The following is a 21,295-nucleotide window of genomic DNA, read 5'->3' on the forward strand; positions in this document are numbered from 1 at the left end:
GAATTAAACTGATAAACTTGCTTATAAATTCTTTTGCTTCTTACCATAAAGCAAGAGTCAAACTAAACCATCAAAACCATATCTGACTTGAATAAGAATGCAAGGGTGTGCCACGTCCAATATGGCAGCCACGCTCACGTATCGACACAAGGGGTCTGCCAACGTGGGCGTGTTCTAGGTGCATCTGATTTCTACGGTTCTACCGCGCCCCATTACGGAGAAGTTTTGGAAAACCACACACTCAAGAGCATTTAGTGCATAATTACATAGATTGCATGCGAGGGTGCTCGGTTCGACCTACTTTGGGACAGAACATGCTCTAAATGTGGATGACTGATTAACAAGGACCCGAAGCAGCAGCAACAGGCAGGTAAGAGCTCACCTTGCTCCCCCTGTCCATTCTCAACTTAACGCCATAGTTCAGGATTCTTTTATGAAGCATGTTATGGTGAGATATGTTGTTTTTTTCTTTCTTATTTTTACGCCATCATAAGTTTAAAATTTGTATTTTTTTCTAGCGTTTGTTTCTAATTATTCATCATTGCGATGTACAGGTAGCCTTAAATAAGTTTAAAATGAACTTCATTTTTTGTTTTCTTGTAGGGGATAACCAAAAAAATCGGTAGTAATATCTTTTAAATGTATTTACAAGCTATTTATTTATGTCTAAAATTTGTTCTCATTCATCTTGCTACTGCGACAGTGGATTTCCCGAATACGGGATGAATAGTTATCTAATGTAATTAATGTTTTTGTTATTGTTATTAAGCACAGAACTAGTACAGTTTTTTCCGTTAAAAATAGTTAACATAGCGGAATTTATCGACCAATACGACCTTTGATCTTTATTTCGAATAAAGTGCAGGATGCAATTAATATTTTTATTTATTTATGTCTATTATTAGACAATGAACTACAAAACAATTTGGCAGCTTAATATTGTTTGAAATACTCCATAGGTTTTATAAGTTTTTGTTATAACCTATTAATTAATTTATTTTTACGCAATATCGACCTTATTACAGGCGCACAAAAAAATACTACTTTCCCAGTGTAAAAATGTTTTTTAGATTCCACCTAAGAATGATATATATGCATGACATAAAAAGTAGGTAACAGTATATCCTACAACAAGCTATAAGGTCATTAAAAGTTATTTTATACAATGCTATGATAATACTAATAGGTTAAATCATATCATATTCTTTCCATGCTTGTTCATGTTCCCACATCATCTTAATATTTAGTTTTTCAGCCGGTTTACACCAACACATGTGCTATTGGAGTCATTAATCAGATTTTAACGCACAATATGGCACCAAAGCTAGAGGTAATCATCATTTAAAAGGAATACAAAAAAGGTCCAAATAAAGTCACCAGCATTACACAACACAACTACTTTGTATATATCTGTCTGCTTGGTGGAAAGTCAGACAGCAAGTGTCGTTCATGGCAACAGGCAGACAAGCACAGACATATATATGTGAGGCATGAGAAAACAAAGCGCATCGGACGACGTGATGGCATGCTGGAACCCTGCAAATGTTTTGGAATTGGAACTTTAACGCTTAATTTATATTGACGTTAAACTATTTTACTTGGTCATTTTATAGGTTACAGAAATGGGGTTGGATGCAATCATGATCATTGGCAATTTTCATTACCTTTTCAATACCTTTAGGGTACTTTGAATGGACATGTTAGCAATCAGCCAGAACCAAATACCACAGGTTCAAGGATAGCAGAATGGCTCAAAAAGAAAAGAAACCCAAGATTGAAACTGCACAGAGAAACACTGTGGACCAAAATGTATTGCAAGATCCATAAAACTGTTAACGTGGTTGTTGTAGGCATTACTAGCATTTTCCAGATTCAAAACCATTAGTGTGGAGTATTTTTCTTCATCTAATGCCAATTCTAATCATTCTGGAGTGGTAATTTATTTGTATTTTTTAGGGAAAGGTGCAATATGATTTAGGGGTTAAAACTGAAATGGAAAAGTTGCACCTCAGAAGTATATTGCACTTATTTTATTGCTTAATATTGAAAAATGTATTCATTTTCTGAACCAGTTTATCCTAATTAAAGTCGTGGGGGTGCTGGAGCCCATCCGAGCTGACTCCGGGCCAGAGGCAGGGGACAACCTGAAACGGTTGCCAGCCAATCGCAGGGCAAGGAGACAGACAACCATGCACACTCTCACCCATACCTAGGGGCAATTTAGAGTTTCCAATTAGCCTACCATGCATTTTTTGGAATGTGGGAGGCAACTGCAGTACCTGGAGGAAACCCATGCAGGCCCGGGTAGAACATGCAAACTCCACACAGCTGAAACGACCTGGATCTGAACTCAGGACCCCAGCGCTGACGGACTGACCACTCATCCACCAGGCCACTTTGATAATACTAGTTTAATTTATATATAATTTTCAATAAACAACAGAAAAGTAGATTGTGGTCACATTAAAAAAACCTGAATTCATCACTTTGCAATAACACTTTGCGATAACATCAATTCAGCCCACAGTTGATAGGGATAAACTCTAGTACCCAAGCGACCCTTGTGAAGATAAACGGTACACAAAATGAATGACTAAAAATGGAATATTTTTTACCAGATGACCTGAATAGCCCTCATTTAACAAAGTTCTCCCATTCGAGCATCGTCTTTTTCAATAATTCGATGGATTATGGGAATAAAATGTGTATTGTGCAGCAGACTTGAGCAAATTCTAGTTATTTTATGAGCTCTTTTAAAAGAGTTGTTTGAGCCTTAATATTACAGACCTGAGTGTGTGTCATTATCTGTGTGAAGTCAGAGGCTCTTTAATGGTGCACTAGAACTCAAGTGCCTGCTGCCACACTCACTCATAAACCATTTCCCACGGGAAGAAAGCTTGAGCGCACTGTCTATTACTGCTAGAAATTCCCACATTCCAACACAGGAAATACGTATTCCATTTCCGAGTTTGATTATAAGCAATTTGGGCATTATTTATTACCATAAGCAAAAAAAGAAAAAGGAAATATTACAGAGCCTCAACTTATGTGACCAAGTTTTGCATTAAATTTTGCATTAATCTAAAAGACTTTTGGTTGTTATTTGGTGAAACAGTCTTGTTTATCTTTTCTTCATTTAGTACTTGTTGTTGTCAAAAATCCTTGCCTGCTCACTTATTGTTAAGACTACCACGATTAATCTCCTTTAAAAGCAGTTGATTGTTGTGGTTATTACATATTCAAAATAACCTACTTGCAAACATTATTTTTCGTTTAGTAAAATAATGATAACGTTACATAGTGATTGCATAATACTATAAAAATCAAAATACATTTCACTTCAAAATGGCATTCAGTTCTCTCAAGGACATTTTACAAGGCGAAATGAATTGATACGTCGAATATTAAAGTACTGATTTGTCATCCGAGGTGCAAATCGTCCCATTCCAATAAGTGTTAAAGTACATTAGCAGAAATTGTGAGCAAATTTGACTGTTTCCTTGTGTGTTTTCAGGTCTCCTGTACCTTCACCGAGCAGCCTCCTCCTTAACATCCTCATTTCCATTTCACTGGATGATGTTGCACTTCCTGATTCTCATACTGTTGCTGTGGCCAGAGGTTCACGGCCAAGGTAGACTGCTTGTCCTCACGTCTTGCCATTTTAAATACTACATTCAACCACATTTAACTACAGTGTAGCATCAAAGTACATAACAAAACACAGTTATTGTTCCAATACATCTGCACACTGGGCTGGCTGTTTCGAGACCTGGTCTCATGTAGCGGGTCTGAAACTTTCAGAGGTTCACGACCTGTGCCACACAGGCAGTCACATACGATCATTCATGCCAAGTTTGGACATTTACAGTGGCGGAGATCATTTGGTCACCAAAGAAACGGCAAGAAAACCTCCCGGCTCGTGTTTATTATTCTCTGTCTTCTGTCTCTGGTGTCCTTTGCCCTTGTGCTCATTTACGTTACACACAAAACACTGACCCACTGTAACTCTACCATGGTCCCCTAAAGTGACCTTTGACACTCACTGCCCGCCTCAGCATCCTCTTCCTGTTTCTTCGGGGGACGTGAGGACAGAACCAGCTTTGATGGATGATACGGGCAGCTGTGGTTGGGGGTTAGATGGAGGGTAGGAAGGCAAGAATGTCAAAGATTCTGCTTGTTGGAAAACTCCCTGATGGAAATAATGCTAATGAAGAAACAAAAGTTCATTTTGGAAAGAAGGAAGTGACACAGGAACCACATGAGACATGGCAGAAGTTCTTGCAGTCTGCTTTTGTTGGCTCCACTAAAATCTCTTGTGTCCCGTTCTTCGTATCTTTGCCTAGGTCGTCTCAAACTGGCCGTGCTTTCTGAAGACAGACTGCAGATCAAATGGAAAGAAAGCGATCACCCCATTCAGGGATACAAAGTCCGAGTCAGACCCATCTCAGGTAAGACATTTCAACCTCGTTTACAGATGGCCAATGCTGTTTTATCACACCGTATCATCTTCTACTGCATTATACAAGATCGGTTCTCGACGGGGACGCCTCTCCCATCCTCAAAAAATGGAGCGTAGGCTGGTTGTACACTCTAAATTGCCCCAAGGTATTAGTGAGCATGTTTTCTTGTGCCCTGTGATTGGCTGGCCACCAATTGAGGGTGTTTCCTGCCCAATGCCCGTAGTTAGCTTGCATAGGCTCCAGCACCCCCCGCAAGCTTTGTTTGTAAAATTAATGAATAAAAATTATCTTTATCCCGAATCCAAGCGTAAGTGAGAAGAATGGTGGTACAATTATGCATGTCTGCTTTGGTTAGGCAGCAAGTTGTCACAAGATTTTGAATTCTGGCTACAGGGATCAACTTACATTCCTAAAGTTAAATCAGGACTGTGTGGTTAATAACCAGAAGGAAGAGTGCCAAAAATGTATTCACAAAAGAATGTGTGTGTGAAAGTCAAATGAAATCAACCAACTAGGAATCATATAAAAATGCCCAGGATAGTTCCGCCATTAAAGTCAGTAACGTTATATTAAAATGCATCGTAAAATCTTATGTTGTCGTATATCAACTCCGCATATGAGATCGGGAATTAAAGTTTCCTTCATTACCAAGGGCAATCAAACTGATATTTTAGGCAAATCATTTTTTGACGACTAATGCTGCTGTTATTTCTAAAATCTCCAAGCATTTAAACCAAACGGCATTGATGAAAAGAATTGTCTTTCCCTTTTTCTAATATTGTTGCTAGGTAAAATTCAGGCAGAAATGGAAAGGATTGTTCATTTTCTATGAAAAAAAAAATGTCTCATGATAACATTCTACTGCATTGGGAATCATTTACCTTCAATACACACATTACAAATATAAAAAAAAATGGCTTATAATTTCATGAAGACCTCCCACAAAAATCGCTTTTGCTCTAATTGCTCTGGAGAAGAAAAAGAACGAAGACACTGTTTGTTGACATATTGTTTTTTTTTAATGACTGCTTGCTACCAGACTTGCGTTGCACTCCTACAGCCATGTTGTTTTTGCCGACAACATCCAGCCTTTAAAGTTTCATATTTTGTTTTAAACAGACGTGCCACAGCCAGAGCTCATGTTGACCACCACACGGGGCCGGGCAACTGTGGCAGGACTGGATTCCAGTCAGGAGTATGCCCTCCAAGTCCTAATGCTTAACGGGACAACCGAGAAACTTCTAGCAAAGCGACGATTCACCTGTAAGACACGCACCAAAGTGGATGGCGGCTATTTGAATGCTTGGGTGAATGGCAAGAGGTCAAAGCATGTCAACAGATCAAATCTGACACATTATTAGAGTTTATATTTGTATTAACAGAGAACGGGTACACATTGTTTTGAGGAATTTCTCTGCATGTGGTTGGCGTGCAGCATGGTTAGGTTCTCAAACACCACGCCATGTCATTGGTTTCAGTAATCCCTCGATTATTGGGGTTAATGAAGACCAGACATGGCCGCGATAAACAAAAAACTTCAGTTCTGAGTGCTAGTAGCAAGTGGAGGACAGGGGAGTGGCTTCCGCATGCGAGATTTTCACATTTTTCTTCTGAACTTACAAAAAAATGTAATACATGTAAAAAAATATACCCCCAGAAAAAAATCTGCGATGAAGTGAAGCCGTGAAAGTTGAAGCCGCGCTATTCGAGGGATTACCGTATTAGGTTACTGTGTCGAGTCACACATGCCCAGGCAGGCCTCAATATGGAAATTTGTAACATTAGCTGTCATGATGGAAGTCTGGGAATTTCTTTGCCCCTTACCTTTAGACTCCTTCTTGGCTTTTGGGATAATCTCTAGTCTTATCAATTGTTTCCGGCTTGAAAGTTTCACCCTCAATTTGCAAGTTGTTGACCTTGTCTTCTGACCAGCAAACCTGGCAAAGCATGACATTGCCCCCTTTTTTCCAATTTCAACAAATCATGAGTTATTCATTCTATTGACTTACAAAATGGAGGTACATTCTCAGCTGTGGAATTGTTTTATCGCATTTAGTGGCTAGTCTACGAGAGGAGGAGGTGGTACGTAGTGGCCAAAGGAGGAAGCTCTTGCCTGGAGGATCTGGTTCAGGAGATCCAGAGGATGTTACAGAGAGTCTGCTGGCTCTACCTACTCTTCTCGAAACAGACTCAGTGACCACAACTGTTGCTCCTATGAATGCTGGTAAATTATTTTCCTACATAGGAATTTGTATAATCCAAACCCTAATAGGGGACCTCACTTTGTCAGGATCGCCAACTATAGAACAGTCTCTTCCGCCCCTGGACGAGTCCCAGGACAAATCAACCAGGGAGAAGAGGAAGAGGAAGAAAGAAAAAGAGCGGGACGGTTCCAAAGAGCAAATCAAAGACCAGCAGGAGACACCAGTGAGCAAAGAGGAGAAAGCGCACAAGACACCCCTTCCTACCCAACCGGTGACAGGTACTGTATTTTCTCACATATACGCTGTATTTGTCGCTAAGAAAAATGATGACTGAACCGAGGGTACGGCTTATATGCGCACAAATTAGACTTTACATGCACAAAACTAAGGTGACAAGGACGAAACGCCATAAAGCAAGACACACTTATTTTGAAGTCTATAATAAAATTTTAAAAATTAAAAACTTCAAACTAATACGCGAGAAAATACGGAAAATATCACCAAAAAGCTCAGGACTATTTGGTTAGTATCTTTAGATCACAAGATAAAGCTGTTATTTTAGATTGTACGATTGAAAAGATGTGTTTTTCCAAATGGCTGCAGTGCGTTCCGGGGTTTGGAAAACAGAATGCGTGCTGTTGACAGTTTTAGTACAACAGGAAAAGATTGTGAAAACCACACTGTTTGTCCGTAGGGCAAATGTCATCACTTGTCGTAAAGTTTCAGAAACATGCATTTACACGGAATCATGTGCACATCATGCAAACAGGTGCTCTACGTTGGCATTTTTCTCGAATGATTGAATGAAGGGAAACTATTATATATGTAAACATATTTTTCATGTCAATTTAACCATTGGCTGTGATTGATTTTGTTTTTTTTTTTAGCTATGTTTCCGAGAAAACCTTTCGAGTGCAACACCGATGCAGCAGCGGACATCGTGTTTTTGGTGGACGGCTCGTGGAGCATTGGACGCACCAACTTTAGACGGGTCAGAGACTTCTTGGAAGGACTGATGACAGCCTTCCGCATTGGACCCCAGCATGTTCAGATTGGTAAGGTCGATTCAAGTGTTTAATTGTAGCTAGGTACTAAATTTCACTGCCATATTATTTTTGCATTGCTCCAAGGCATTTTCGCTAGAAGAATTTTCCAGAGCCCAGCATTAAATGTCAAAATATTGTTTTTTATAAAGTTTTGCTATGGCAGTTAATGAGTTAAAGTAACAAAACCATTTATAAGCACAATGCGAAAAATGTATAGATGTAGGAACTATTTTGACACACCTGAAACAAACGTTGAAGTAAAAAATAAGTTAATGTCCATCAAATCACAAGTAAAATTGTCCAATTTATTGCATGGGGTGATCAAGTTTAAGTAATAAATTTAAGTTTATTTATGTAAGATGCATTATCTAAACAATTTGTTCGCAATCATATTTTGGTGTTGCAAAACTAACAAGAAGGGATTTTCTATGATAGTAATATTCTGAAAAATTGGGTGGACACAAGAAATTTGGATATATAACTTTTTTGTTTCTCCTTTCCCTAATGTAGAGTCAAATCTAAATTAAAATACCGTCTAGCAATTCTGGATTGCCGCTGACTTACTCATATTCACATCAACACTTTCTCTAATGTAAAATGTCATCCATTTTTTGCTGATATACAACCCACATAGTATAAAGAAAGAAGCTCTCAGTGAAAAGTTAAATAGTGTTTTATAGATTGACGTTATGTTCCTCTTTTAGGCCTTTCTCAATATAGCGGAGACCCTCGAACCGAGTGGCAGCTGAACAATTTTACCACCAGAGACAAATTGGTTGAAGCAGTCAGGAATTTCCGGTATAAGGGAGGAAACACTTTCACAGGTAACGTATTTAACTCATCTATGATTTATGTAGTTGTCTTGTCGTCTATTTTCTACAGCACATGTATTCAGTATTATGCATTCACTTTAGGTCAAGCGCTGCTCCATGTTATGGAGGAGAACATGAGGCCCGAAGCGGGCGCAAGGTCAGATACGCCCTTCTTGCTTGTGCTCTTGACAGACGGTAAATCGCAAGATGACGCCATCTCCGCAGCGTCCCGACTCAAGAGCGCTGGAGTGGAACTCATCGCTGTAGGTGAGATAGCGACAAGAGGACCTGGGGTTGTATAAAATTGAGGGAATATACGTATGTCTATCTATGAAATATATACTATATGAAATATATGTGTCTATATAAATAAAAATATCTCAATGCGTTTTATTAGGGGTGGCCATACATTTTGGGGTGTGTTTTCCTTCCTTGGTCTATTTTTCAGTCACTGCTCATAAAATCATTGGGACGTTTTACACATCAGACATTTGACATTGATATTTTGGGTCATACAGTTTTTAGTACTGCTACAGAAAGCTAATGGGGCAGACAAGGGAAATGTTTAAAAAAAATGTTGGCTATAATGTCTCTTTGTTTTGCATGCACTTAGGGGTTAAGAATGCAGATGAAGCAGAGTTAAGGCAAGTAGCTTCAGACCCGGTGGATGTGAATGTCTACAACGTCAACGACTTCCCACTGCTCAGCAAACTGGTGGGCCGGCTTGTACACTTTCTGTGCCGAAGGATAGAGGACCACGGAATCATAAAGCGTAATACGGAACACCACTACTAACTTTTAAAAACAGCATTGTAGTATGTCTTTTTTGCATGCATGGTCATCTATATATTGCCTGTTACTTTACTATGATGCTCAATAACCTACTGTGGGCATCATAAGATATTTATATATTTGCTTTAATTATTGTTTTTTGTTGTTGTTGACAAATGATCATGTCCAATTTTCTAGAACGTGAACCAGAGCCTACAGTAGAGCCGACGGTGTCTTACCCGAGTCCCAGTGACCTCCGCTTCTCTGACCTGGGCTCCAGAGAAGTGATGCTACACTGGATCAACCCTGCTAAGCCAGTCCAACAGTATAGGGTGGTCTACCATAGTGCTGAAGGTCAAAGTCCTCAAGAGGTCAGACACTTTAAAGGTCCTAAGCACATAATTACTGTATCTTTTTAACAATGACTCAAAGTGTGGGACTATTAACTCAATAGTCACGAAATCACAAGGTATAAGGGACTCTTTTAAAAGTAGATGATGTGCGGTGGGTCCTCAACAAACAGGATAGTAGCACAGGTTGAGCACTTCTATAAAGTGACACGGCAGCCTGCAATCAGATAATCATATGTTTGACACCAAAGAGATGCTTGACACGTCTGTGGTGATGCTTAAAATATGTTTATAGGTGGCAACAGTTTCTCTCAACATGACATGATGAGGGAAGTGAGCGTCTCCCCTTGTCATTACCACATTCCCTTACCTGCGTATACATAAACATACCACCTCTGATTCAGCTCTTATCCTACGCCCAAGGTGGCCTATGTTCAAAATGACTTAGTTAGCCCTAGAACTTTTACAAAATAGCAGTATAGTAGTATATTGATGTCATGATTTCAGCAATCTTATGGTTGCTGCATGTCTCGGGAGTGGCAAACTGTAACTTCTCCCTACCTCTTTTTATAAGGTGGTCCTGGCTGGCTCTGAGTCTTCCGTGTTACTCCAAGGCCTCTCTTCTCAGACGCTGTATCATGTATCCATTTTCCCAGTATATGATCACAATGTTGGCCTAGCACTTAGAGGCACTGTCACCACGGGTGAGTCCCAAAACGGCTTTTTGTTAAATAAGGTCATGATATTGTTTTTACTATTTCAAAAGTAAAATGTTCTTTTAATGCAGTATTTTTTTCCTAGACATTCTCCATTTTCTGCCCCTCCCCTATCTTTTGCTTTCAGTTCCACTCTCCATGCCAACCAACTTGGAGGTGAAGCCTTCCTCTTATAGCACACTGCGAGTGAATTGGGATATGGCACCGGGTGCCACTGAGTACATGATACTATACTCAGCCCTCAACCACGGAGAGCCTGATGACGCCAAGGAGGTGAGACCTAAACCTCACAATATTTGAACAGAATTAAGCAGGTAAAAAAAAAAGCATTAAAAAAGAAAAGTATACCTATATATAACAGCCAGATTTGTTAAAAATATTTATCCCTTTTAAATTATTCCAAATACGGTACAATGTAGATCAGTTCATCAACGCTACGGCTTAAGTTCTGTTAGCTTCTCAGTGTTAATAAATGTATCTAATCTCCGAAATTAATCGTCCATGAAAATGTTCATCAAAGTATATTGTATTAGTAATGGGACCCACAAATAATTGAAACCAAATGCAAGCCTGTTATGCCATGAGATAATGCTTCTGATTTGTTTTTCACTATTATGTATCTTGTGATTTTGCTCAATTATGACTGTAGGAGAAGTTTGGTGCCGAGCGGACAATGTCGGAGTTGAGTGGTTTACTTCCTTCAACAGACTACTCAGTCACTCTTTATGCTCTCTATGATGAAGATTCCAGTGATCCGGTCACTGCCGTCGCTACAACATGTAAGGCAGCTTCCTTTCACTTTTATTTGTTTTATCACTTCTACAAAATCTTGTTCTCGTTTAGTCTTTTACTCCTCCAACTAAACTAACTCTTCAATTGAATTTCAAGTGTGTAGATTGTAATGAAATCAGAAAGAGTATATATATATATATATATATATATATATATATATATATATATATATATATATATATATATATATATATATATATATATATATATATATATATATATATATATATATATATATATATATATATATATATATATATATATATATATATATATATATATATATATATATATATATATATATATATATATTTTTTTTTTTTGTTCTTTTAAGAGATAATAATTCTGTTTCTATCATCATTGCTCCCATTCCTTAGTGCCTCTTCCTCCCCCCGCGAGCGTACATTTTCCCGTGGTTACCCACAGTATGCTGAGGGTAAGTTGGGTGCCTGGAGATGTGGACGTCCCTGGACACAGAATTACTTACAGCACCAATCATGGCAGTGAAATCAAGCAGGTACCGTATTTACTCGCATATAAGTATTATAAGCATTTATGCGCGTATAAGCCACACCCTTAAAATTGCCCTCAAATTTTTGAATTTTACAATTTCTGGCATATAAGCCGCTGCCTGATTTACAATTTTCACCTCCCTATTCATGGTTTTAATGGGGAGTACAAATGTGTTACTTTGAAGGAAAAATCGTAAGAAAAAGTGAGAAAAGAAAAACAAACAAAAAAGAAAACAAGTGATATTTCTGAGATACTGTATGAGTCAAAAGCACATCATGAGGGCCAATATCATAAGGAAGTTAATATGCCTGTGTTTGTAAATGCAAAGTATCAAATTATTGAATTTGAAAAAAGAAACAGTAATTTGCTCACAAGATGCAATTAAAAAGTAGGCTTGTGATCAAAATTGACTGGAACGTAGTATAATCTGATCTCAACGTGAAGCCGTTGTTTTGTGTAAATGTTTTTACTGTCGTGGTTATTCTGTGGTTGCCCTGGCAACAATAAAAACACCCTTATTACAAGCAGGCATTGCATTGTCATTATGTTTTTTATTTCTTTCTAGATAGATGTTACTGGACAGAACTCAGTGCTTGTGCAGAGCTTGTCTTCTCTGTCCAGATACCTGGTATCAGTTCAGTCTCACTACCCACAAGGCCTTTCTGCTGCCCTGAAAAGTAACATCACCACCTGTAAGAATACCTGAACCGCAGATTATACTCAATGTAAATTCTAACTAGCGAATAACGTTCATGATTTGATTTCTTCACAGTAAAGGTACCCTCCCCATCAGACTTGAAGGTGACAAATTTTTCCGAGAGTCAAATCACCGTACGCTGGGCAGCTGCTGCTGACGATGTCATTTCCTACTTGATCAAGTGGATCTCCTTAGGTGGAGGTGACTTGAGACAGGTAGGGACAGAGCATTCGGAGCATTATAGGAGTCACAAAGAATAATGGTTTCATTCCTTGTTGTGTGTGAAGTTGAAAGTGAACGGAGAGAGCGAAGGAGTCATCTTGGAAGGCGTGGAAGATGACAAAGAATACCAGATCTCTCTCTCGGCATTGTACGGCGATGGGGCCCAAAGCGAAGCAGTGGCTATACGCTATAGCACACGTGAGTGACTTTGCTACGTCTTACATACATTTTGTCCATAGGTCCCTCATGTCTTTGTAGGAATGTGGCTGAATCACCAGCCAGGCTTTTTAACCAATCATGGGCGATAAAACATCTCTAAAAACAAATGGCCCTGTGTGGCTGGTTTAAGCATTCATACGGAAAGTGCAATCATTATAAATATATTCATAAAACATCAATAAAAAATGTACCCTCTGGTTTTATAGGACCATTAGCACCGACCGTATAATTTTCTTATACGTTTATGAATGGATAAAGATAAGGTTAGTCAAATAAAAATGAATATAATCAGAAGAAGGCTGTGGTCATGCCCCCAAACCAGTTTTTTTTCCAATATGATTTTATTCATTGCCTTCCTTTGACAATGATAGACGTCCAATCCATTTAAACTAAGAGCAAGAGCTAGCAGCAATGTTTTAATAGTAAGCCACTCCCAGTCCGAAGCGATTGGGTGTCCAGCGTGAATGACATTGCCACTTTGCTTTCTGCATCTTCCCCACAGTGTCTGGTGGAAGTCCGTCCAGCGTGTCTGTCTCCGAGGAGACGCCAGTCAGCTTGATGGTCAGCTGGGTTCCCCCCAATGCTCATGTCTTGCAGTATCGCGTCTCCTACAGTGCACTGACGGGAGCTGACAACCAGGATCGTTTTGTAAACGCTATCGGACATGACTGGGCTTTTTTATTCGTTACTTGCGTGGTGAAGCTGGAAAGTATGTTATTGTGTTCAGGTGTTGGTCCCAGGTACAGAAAAACGGGTGATGCTGGACTCGTTACAGCCTGATACACGATACAGCGCCCTGGTCACCGCTGAATACCGAAACAAAGAAGGAGGCAGTGGTTCGGCTCAGGGCAAAACTAGTGAGTCAGTCACAAAATAAGGTTTGCGGCCAAGGTATTTCACCAGTACCACGTCAGGATTATTATGTCGATGGTCTAAGAATTTTTGGTTTTAAAATTCTTGGTAAATGGTATTTTAAGGGATACTCCAGACATGTATGGTACTTTTGAAAAAAATGCCCACAAATTATGCAATTCTGAATAATGAAAGTACCGTATTTTGCGGATGATAAATCTCAACAGCAAAAAAAAAAAAAAAAACATAATTAAGAAGGAAAAAAATATCTATCTATCATATTTTAAACAACTCCCACAACTCGGAAGGTAGATCATTTCCCATTTAAGTCGCACCCCTGGCCAAACTTTGAAAAATAACTGCAACTTATAACCCGAAAAATACGGTAAGTGAAGTGGAGGGTAAACAAATCATGAATGGGTTATTTTAGCTTTTGCTCCCATCTCCCTATCCATCTTACGATAACATTGAAATTGCAGAATGCCAATCTAGTTGTTATCTGTTTATTGACGATTGATTCTCTCGATCTATCTCGCCGCAGCCAGTCTACGAGTAAGCAGTGTGAGTGTTGTGCGCTCAGACCAATCCAGTATATGTGTGTCATGGAGACCTTTGTCAGTTGTTGACGCCTACCGCATTGTCATTCAGTCTGTCAAAGGTAAACCTGAGTCCAGTCGTATCGCTCAGACTCTTGTTGATGTAAATTACCCAATTTGTGGACATATTTCTTAGGTGCAGACAAATTATCTTTGGAAGAAAGAGCCGACGCGTCCAAAAGCACTCAGTGTTTCTCCGGCTTGCAAGCGGAGACTCTGTACCGCATCAACGTGCACTCCATTCTAGGATCGGCTGAGGGTGCCGCGGTCTCCATTCTGCATCCAACAGGTCGGAGGTGATCCCACATCTCACATGAATTCCTTCACTCTGAAGTTTATGCTCTCAACTCATATACCTTACATCATCTTCAAATGGGTCTTTCACTAGCGCCTATTCCAAGCCATTTTTATTTTAAGACCAGTTGTTCTGTTTCTTACTTGAATGGTGAGTTGATCCATGTCCTTCACAGCTCAAGCTGCAGTGAAAATTCCGGTCAAACCCCGGCTGTTCGCCATTCATAATGAAGGTAAAGTGTTTATTGTTGATGTTTTCAATTAGGGGTGAAATTAGTGCAACGATTTTGTGCTCCCGGTCCCAATACCTGGCTATGTGGTTTTGGCCATTGGCAATACCACATAAAAAAAAAATACTATATATAGGTACTCATTGTTTATGTAGTCTTCATTTATTGTTATGATTAATAATAAGTTGCTTGGATGTCACAGTTTGCCCCGAAGTCGCCATCAGAAACAGCATTGTTAAGGGTGAGTCATGCAGCCATCACCATTAGAGGAATCCCTCAATTATCGCGGTTAATGTAGACCAGACATAAACGAAAAATTGCAAAGTAGGGTCACTCATATCTTAAAAAATAAATGAAAACATTTTTTTTTACTTCAGTGCTGAGTCCTAATGGCAAGCAGATGAAAGGGGAGTGGTTTCCCCATGTGAGTTTCAGTGTGGATTTTCACATTTTTATAAACTTTCAAATTTAAAAAAAAAATAAAAAAAAAAAAAAAATATATATATATATATATATATATATATATATATATATATATATATATATATATATATATATATATATATATATATATATATATATATATATATATATATATATATATATATATATATATATATATATATATATATATATATATATATATATATATATATATATATATATATATATATATATATATATATATATATATATATATATATATATATATATATATATATATACATATTTTTTACTTCTTTGCTGAGTTCTAGTAGCAAGCAGAAAGAATTTTTTTTTTTCAAAAACATTTCCCCCAGAAAAAAAATCCACGATGTAGTGAAGCCGCGATAGTTGAGGGATTACTGTACACTAACAAATCACTGGTTAAATGTCATTATCTTCACAAAATCCCGCAACTGGACGGATGACTTGTTTACATCCAGGCTTCGACATGATGGAAGCATTCGGCCTGACTCCGAAAGCACACTCATCGGTGTACGGGGTCGCCGCGGGGCCTTTTGTCTTTAACACGCTTCCCGCCTATACTCTGTACAGAGACATCCAATTGACGCAAAGCACCAAGTGAGACGCCAGTCTTGGTTTATAAGGGACAATTGCGGGACTTCCTTTTCATCCAGTTGTTTTTCCACCATTTAGGTTCATCCACCCTGTGGGTTTGTCCCCCGAGCACACCATCGGCATCACCTTCCGCCTGCTTCAGGAATCGCCCGAGGAGCCCTTCGCCCTGTGGCAGCTCACTGATAATGACTTCCAGCCCAAGATGGGAGTGGTGCTGGATCGTGAGTTATGTTTAGAAAAGTGTTTGCCTGTTATGAGTTAAGTGACTTAACTCACATAATAGTAAAAAGTGGGATGTGTGCCAAACACGAGATAATACGATGTTTAGGCTTTTAAAAAAATAGATTCATCATTTTGTATGCTGTTACTTTGCCCTTTCAAACTAGCTTCAACCAAGCATTTGGTGTATTCAAGTCTGGATTACAGAGGAGAGGTGCAAGAGTTGACCTTTGACCAGCCGCAGGTCCACAGGCTCTTTTACGGTAGTTTTCACAAGGTGAGTCAAAACACCAATTGGAAGTCCAAATTATTGGATTGTTTCACTATGTTAGGTTAGAACTTTATTTCATCGCACATTTGGGAAATTTCTTGGTTGCAGTAGCAAGACACACAAGACATTGTAGACCTAGGTAAAAAAAATGGAGCCACACACAGGAAGTCCACTAGTCATTCCCAGTTCAAATTTGTTGTACTAGTAAGGTAGTAATATTAAAATGTCAAGTTGTTTTTTTAGCGTAGCGTATAGTATATAATTTGATATGTTTTCTTAACTTTTCTTCTCATGTTATCTGCAGGTACACCTGTCTGTGAGCCAAGTAGGCGTCTCCTTGTCTGTGGATTGCCAGCACGTGGGCGAGAGGCCTGCCCGCCCTCTCGGCAACCTGCCCACCGACGGATTTGAGATGCTCGGTAAACTGACGAAGACCAGAGGACCCAAAAGTGGCTCTGCTGCGGTACGTTCACTTGATTTGGTTTGATGTAGCAGCCTATCAATCCAATAACGGAAATAGATATTGGTCACTTTTCGTGCAGTTTCAGTTGCAGTCGTTTGAGATAGTGTGTAACACAACGTGGGCTACAGAGGACACCTGCTGTGACCTGCCTGGAATGGTCAGTCGTCCTTCTCTCCTTTCCACCGATTCCAATTGATCTGCATAATGGTTCGGAATCCTAATAAGGTTTGCCTTAGAGAGACGAGGAAAGTTGCCCTCCTCCTGCCTACTCGTGTACCTGCTCTTCTGACATCCCCGGAGCTGTTGGATCCCCTGGTCCAAACGTACGGCATCTTCCGATATTACAATAGGTGGGGAGAGTCGGATGTGTCCAAATAATGATGCTCTTTCTATACTCCCAGGGCAGGCCTGGTCCCCGTGGCGAGAAGGGCGATAAGGGAGACCAAGGGCACAAGGTAAATGGACTGAGCTTGTTTGCTTTGAAAACATGTTAGAAAATGATTACCGCATTTTCCGGACTTTGAGTCAGGCTTTTTTCATAGTTTGGCTGAGCCTGCGATTCATGCTCAAGTGCGACTTGCCATATTTGTTCAAGTATAGCGCGCAAAAATTTTTACCCAAAAATTGAAGCAAAGTTTGGGTGTGCGTGATACCCAATCCCAGTGAAATACTGCTCTCCACCCATCCATTCAACTGGTTTTAGTTTAAAGTATGTTTAGTTTTGGTCAAATAAAATTGCCAAATATAAAAAAAATCCCTCCCAAAAATGAAAAATCAATCAATGGAGCTTAACTTGAGTAATCGGATTTGAAATTGTTTTTCCTTAAAACAAGTTGTTTTTTTTTGCTCAGGGTGAGATGGGTCCTCCAGGTAAAGTCGGACTGGAGGGAGGACTTGGAGCGGTGGGCAGCAGAGGTCCTCAGGGAATCACTGTCCAAGGGAAAGCAGTAAGTAACTGCTTTTAAATACCTAACTTGTCAAAAGTGTATCAAAGGAAAACTATTTAACACAGTGCTGTTGTGATTACATTTTTTGCAAGTATTTTCTGATATTGAACTCTTTTTAAATGATTAATCATTCTTGTATTTTTTAATATATTTTTTACAGCATAAATACGTTAAGAAAATGAACAAAATGCTAATAAAGCTGAAATTATGAAATTTAATTCAAACCAAAATACACTGATTACAGCCTCAAGTAAGTGTATTTTCAATCGTATTAACTTCTTGCATGACATTGATGGTGATAGCCAATTCATTTAAACTATGAACAGGGTAGGAATGCTTATCTATCAGTGCCATTAACGGCGCGCGACGTCCAGTTTATTATTTTATTATTTAATATGTTCCCTTTTAAGGGTGGCTGAATAACAACCATCATCTAAATTCCTTCTCTTAGGGTTCACCGGGAGAAAGAGGGGACAAGGGAGAACCTGGAAGAGCCGGACTTCAGGTGATATTGCTGAGCTGTAAATCTATGTATATGTTGGTGTAAACCATGCACAAAAGTACGTATAGATATATATAAAGCCATAACATTTCACTTACCCTCTTTCTTATGTAGGGTGTACCCGGCCCTCCGGGGCCAAAAGGTGAAGTTGGCCCTCCAGGCCCCAAGGTGAGCAAACTGGTCCCAAACCCTGAACTGTTCCTCACCTTCATGTAATTTGTCTGACAGGGAATTCGGGGTATTGAAGGCAACATGGGTCCTAATGGGCCTCCTGGATCAAGGGTAAGATAGATTTTTATAGAATTTTTTTGGCTTGTGCAAAGGTGTGTGACTTCTTCTTCTTTGGACCCTTCATCCCCCTCTGTTTTTTTTCTTGCTACATATTCTGCATGTAGAATTAATTAAGATCAAGTTCTATTTATTGCTCAGGGCTTCCAGGGTATTCCAGGACACCCAGGACCTCCCGGGGACAGAGGTTACACCGGACCTAACGGGGCCGTGGTGAGAGGAAATTGACGTAAATGTCAAATCTGCTATTTTCCGCTTTGTGTTTTTCACACGGATATATTTGGACTACAGGGTGCTCATGGGAGTAATGGAGAACAAGGAGAAAAGGTGGGTCGCAAGTACCTTTGAATGATTTTATAGATTATATATTGTTGTCAACTCACGTTTATGTTTTTTTTTCTGTGGAATCGTACGTTGAAAATGACGTGTTTTCCAGGGGGAAGCTCAGTCCATGGCCATGATCTACCAGCTTGTTACGGAGGCGTGTGAACAACTGGTTCACAGTAAGGACTCTTTCAAAGTTGAAACTTGTTAAGTGATGTTGATCCAATTTATTTGATCAAGTTAGTCGTTGATCAAATTAGTAGTTGAAAATAGTCAAGATATCTATTTCGTAAGAATACTTCTGAGTTAAGAGTTAGTATGTTTACTTGCAATTTTAGGTTAGCTGTATTTTTAGGAGTGCTCTTTTGAGTACCTTCTGAAAAGGTATTATGTTAACCTTGGAAGTTCTACTTTAATGAGATATTATACAAAACAGTATTTTCATAGCCATAGGAGCATGACAGACTGTGTGGTAACCTCAGTCTCAGTCTGCAGAAAGTCCCCATCTCGTGGACTTCCTTAGTGTGGCTCCAGTTTTTTACCTAGGTCTACAATGTCTTGTGTGTCTTGTCTCTATCTTGCTATTGCAACCAAGAAATTTCCCCCAATACGGGATGAAATACAATTTTAATCTATCTAATCTAATGTCTTGACCATGTGAATTTGTTTCTATTTATCAGAGGAGGTGAGGAAGTTGGACTTGCTCATTGATGACATGAGCCGGAAGCTAGCTCCGGCCGAGGAGCCCGTGGGCCCCCCGGGGGATCCGGGGGTGCCTGGTTCCAGAGGCTCGCCGGGTTCCAGGGGAAACCAAGGCAATATTGGCCCCCGAGGAAGACCTGGCCGGCCTGGCTATCCTGGAGAACAAGGTCATTTAAAGATTTAATGCTCTTCTTCTTTCTTCTTGAGTTGCGGAAAAATATCCAATTATCTAATTTGCCTTCTCTACAGGGAGGTCAGGTGTGCCAGGGACTAAAGGTGATCCCGGGACCAATGTACAGGGGCCCCCTGGGGTCAAAGGGCATGCAGGTACCTTTTTAACTTTATTATAGACAGATAGACATGTAGTTTGCACTACTTTACCATTTTCCCCCCACATTGCCATTGATAAGATTATTAAATACTAAAAATGAATGCTTGTTTACATGTAAAGGGGTGGAGCCCTAAGTCTACAATGTCCAATGGTATTATTGTTGTTGTAGTACTTTTAAAGAGATTTAATGGTGACGAGAGCGTTTAATAATGAATCACTGTGTTCATGTGTTGCATTATGTGCGCGTGTGCGTGTCCATAGGTCCTCCGGGGGAGTCTAAGATTGGAACCACGGGGCCAAAAGGAGAGAATGGAAGGCCGGGACCGCCCGGGAGCACTGGGGCCGCCGGCCAGCCGGGTGAGACGGGACCATCTGGAGTGTGTGACAACAGTGGAGGCTGTCGCAGGGTTCCTCAGCAAACTGGTTAGCATTTCTCCTGGAAGTATTACGTGTAAAATTACGTGTTTACGGTCGATCTGTGTAGTCTGCCGCTTCATTACGAGTGCTAACTCTGTTTGTGTGTGTGTGTGTGTGTGCTATTGTGTGTTTCCAGAAGGCAATTATTACGGCTACCAGCCTTGAGTGGATATTTAAAAAGCAAGGGCATCACAATGGGAGCCCGTTTACATTGACAATTCTTCTGGAGATCTGTTGTTGTCAGTGTTGTCTTTGAAGCCACGCGGCAGGCACTCACTACCAAGCGTCGTCACAGGAGGACTCGAAAAATAGAAAAAGAAGGAGGAGGATGGGCTGGTGATGTTGCATTATCCAGAGGAAAAAACAATTTATTTCCCGAGTATAAAGTGTTATGTCAAGTATTATTGCTTTTTGTTGCTGATTTTTTTTCAAATGAGGATTAGAGATTGAGTAAGATTGTCCCTCTTTATTGCTCTTAGGTGCTGTTTTATAAGCCAATCTTGCACTGATACCTTTTCCAATTACCGTATTTACTCTTTTTCGTATTTTACTTTTTCCAATGTCTTACATTTCCCCTTTCTTTCATTTTCCATTCTAACCTGAACTGCCTCAAGAAAATGTGGATGCATAATCCATGGTGTAAGGTTTTATATTATGATCCATGGTACAAATGACTGTGAGTATGTTGTGTATATGTACGTATATTGTTTTCGAATATGGAATGTATGCACCTATTCATTTGGAAGATTATTTGCTGAGAATACACTTTTATTCAGCCTTTACTGTCATTGTCAATTTATTCGTAGTACTAGTACAAGTAGTTTGTGTGTTTTTTTTTTTTTGGCTAGAAACAAATGTGAGGCCCACTTGTTCATCGTGCCCCCACAAATTGATGAATATTACAGCAATGACCCATATATAAAGGAACATATTTTATATTAACATCTTTTATCAGTTGCAGAATTTGAGAAAGAATAAAATGTAATAGTAAACAA

At 39.4% G+C, this 21,295-nt stretch overlaps 1 protein-coding gene across 1 annotated transcript; it reads left to right on the forward strand.

The window, feature by feature from the left end:
• The first annotated feature begins 241 nt into the window (after nucleotides 1-241).
• Nucleotides 242-21,119, forward strand: LOC144199714 (collagen alpha-1(XX) chain-like). Its single transcript, XM_077721537.1, has 42 exons — nucleotides 242-370; nucleotides 3,515-3,631; nucleotides 4,344-4,448; nucleotides 5,580-5,723; nucleotides 6,517-6,684; nucleotides 6,751-6,942; nucleotides 7,552-7,719; nucleotides 8,415-8,534; nucleotides 8,625-8,789; nucleotides 9,136-9,294; nucleotides 9,492-9,664; nucleotides 10,218-10,347; nucleotides 10,487-10,632; nucleotides 11,009-11,138; nucleotides 11,529-11,668; nucleotides 12,230-12,356; nucleotides 12,437-12,576; nucleotides 12,649-12,781; nucleotides 13,305-13,450; nucleotides 13,530-13,659; nucleotides 14,196-14,312; nucleotides 14,387-14,539; nucleotides 14,721-14,777; nucleotides 14,977-15,015; nucleotides 15,701-15,839; nucleotides 15,915-16,057; nucleotides 16,223-16,332; nucleotides 16,631-16,789; nucleotides 16,869-16,946; nucleotides 17,026-17,112; nucleotides 17,191-17,244; nucleotides 17,641-17,736; nucleotides 18,188-18,241; nucleotides 18,353-18,406; nucleotides 18,467-18,520; nucleotides 18,668-18,739; nucleotides 18,818-18,853; nucleotides 18,963-19,029; nucleotides 19,531-19,719; nucleotides 19,802-19,879; nucleotides 20,145-20,306; nucleotides 20,437-21,119. Exons 2-42 carry the CDS (start codon nucleotides 3,574-3,576, stop codon nucleotides 20,463-20,465), a joined length of 4,701 nt encoding a protein of 1,566 aa, XP_077577663.1. The 5' UTR covers nucleotides 242-370; nucleotides 3,515-3,573; the 3' UTR covers nucleotides 20,466-21,119.
• The last annotated feature ends 176 nt before the right edge of the window (nucleotides 21,120-21,295 follow it).

Source organism: Stigmatopora nigra, chromosome 1, assembly GCF_051989575.1.
Source record: "Stigmatopora nigra isolate UIUO_SnigA chromosome 1, RoL_Snig_1.1, whole genome shotgun sequence".
NCBI classification, from domain to species: domain Eukaryota; kingdom Metazoa; phylum Chordata; class Actinopteri; order Syngnathiformes; family Syngnathidae; genus Stigmatopora; species Stigmatopora nigra.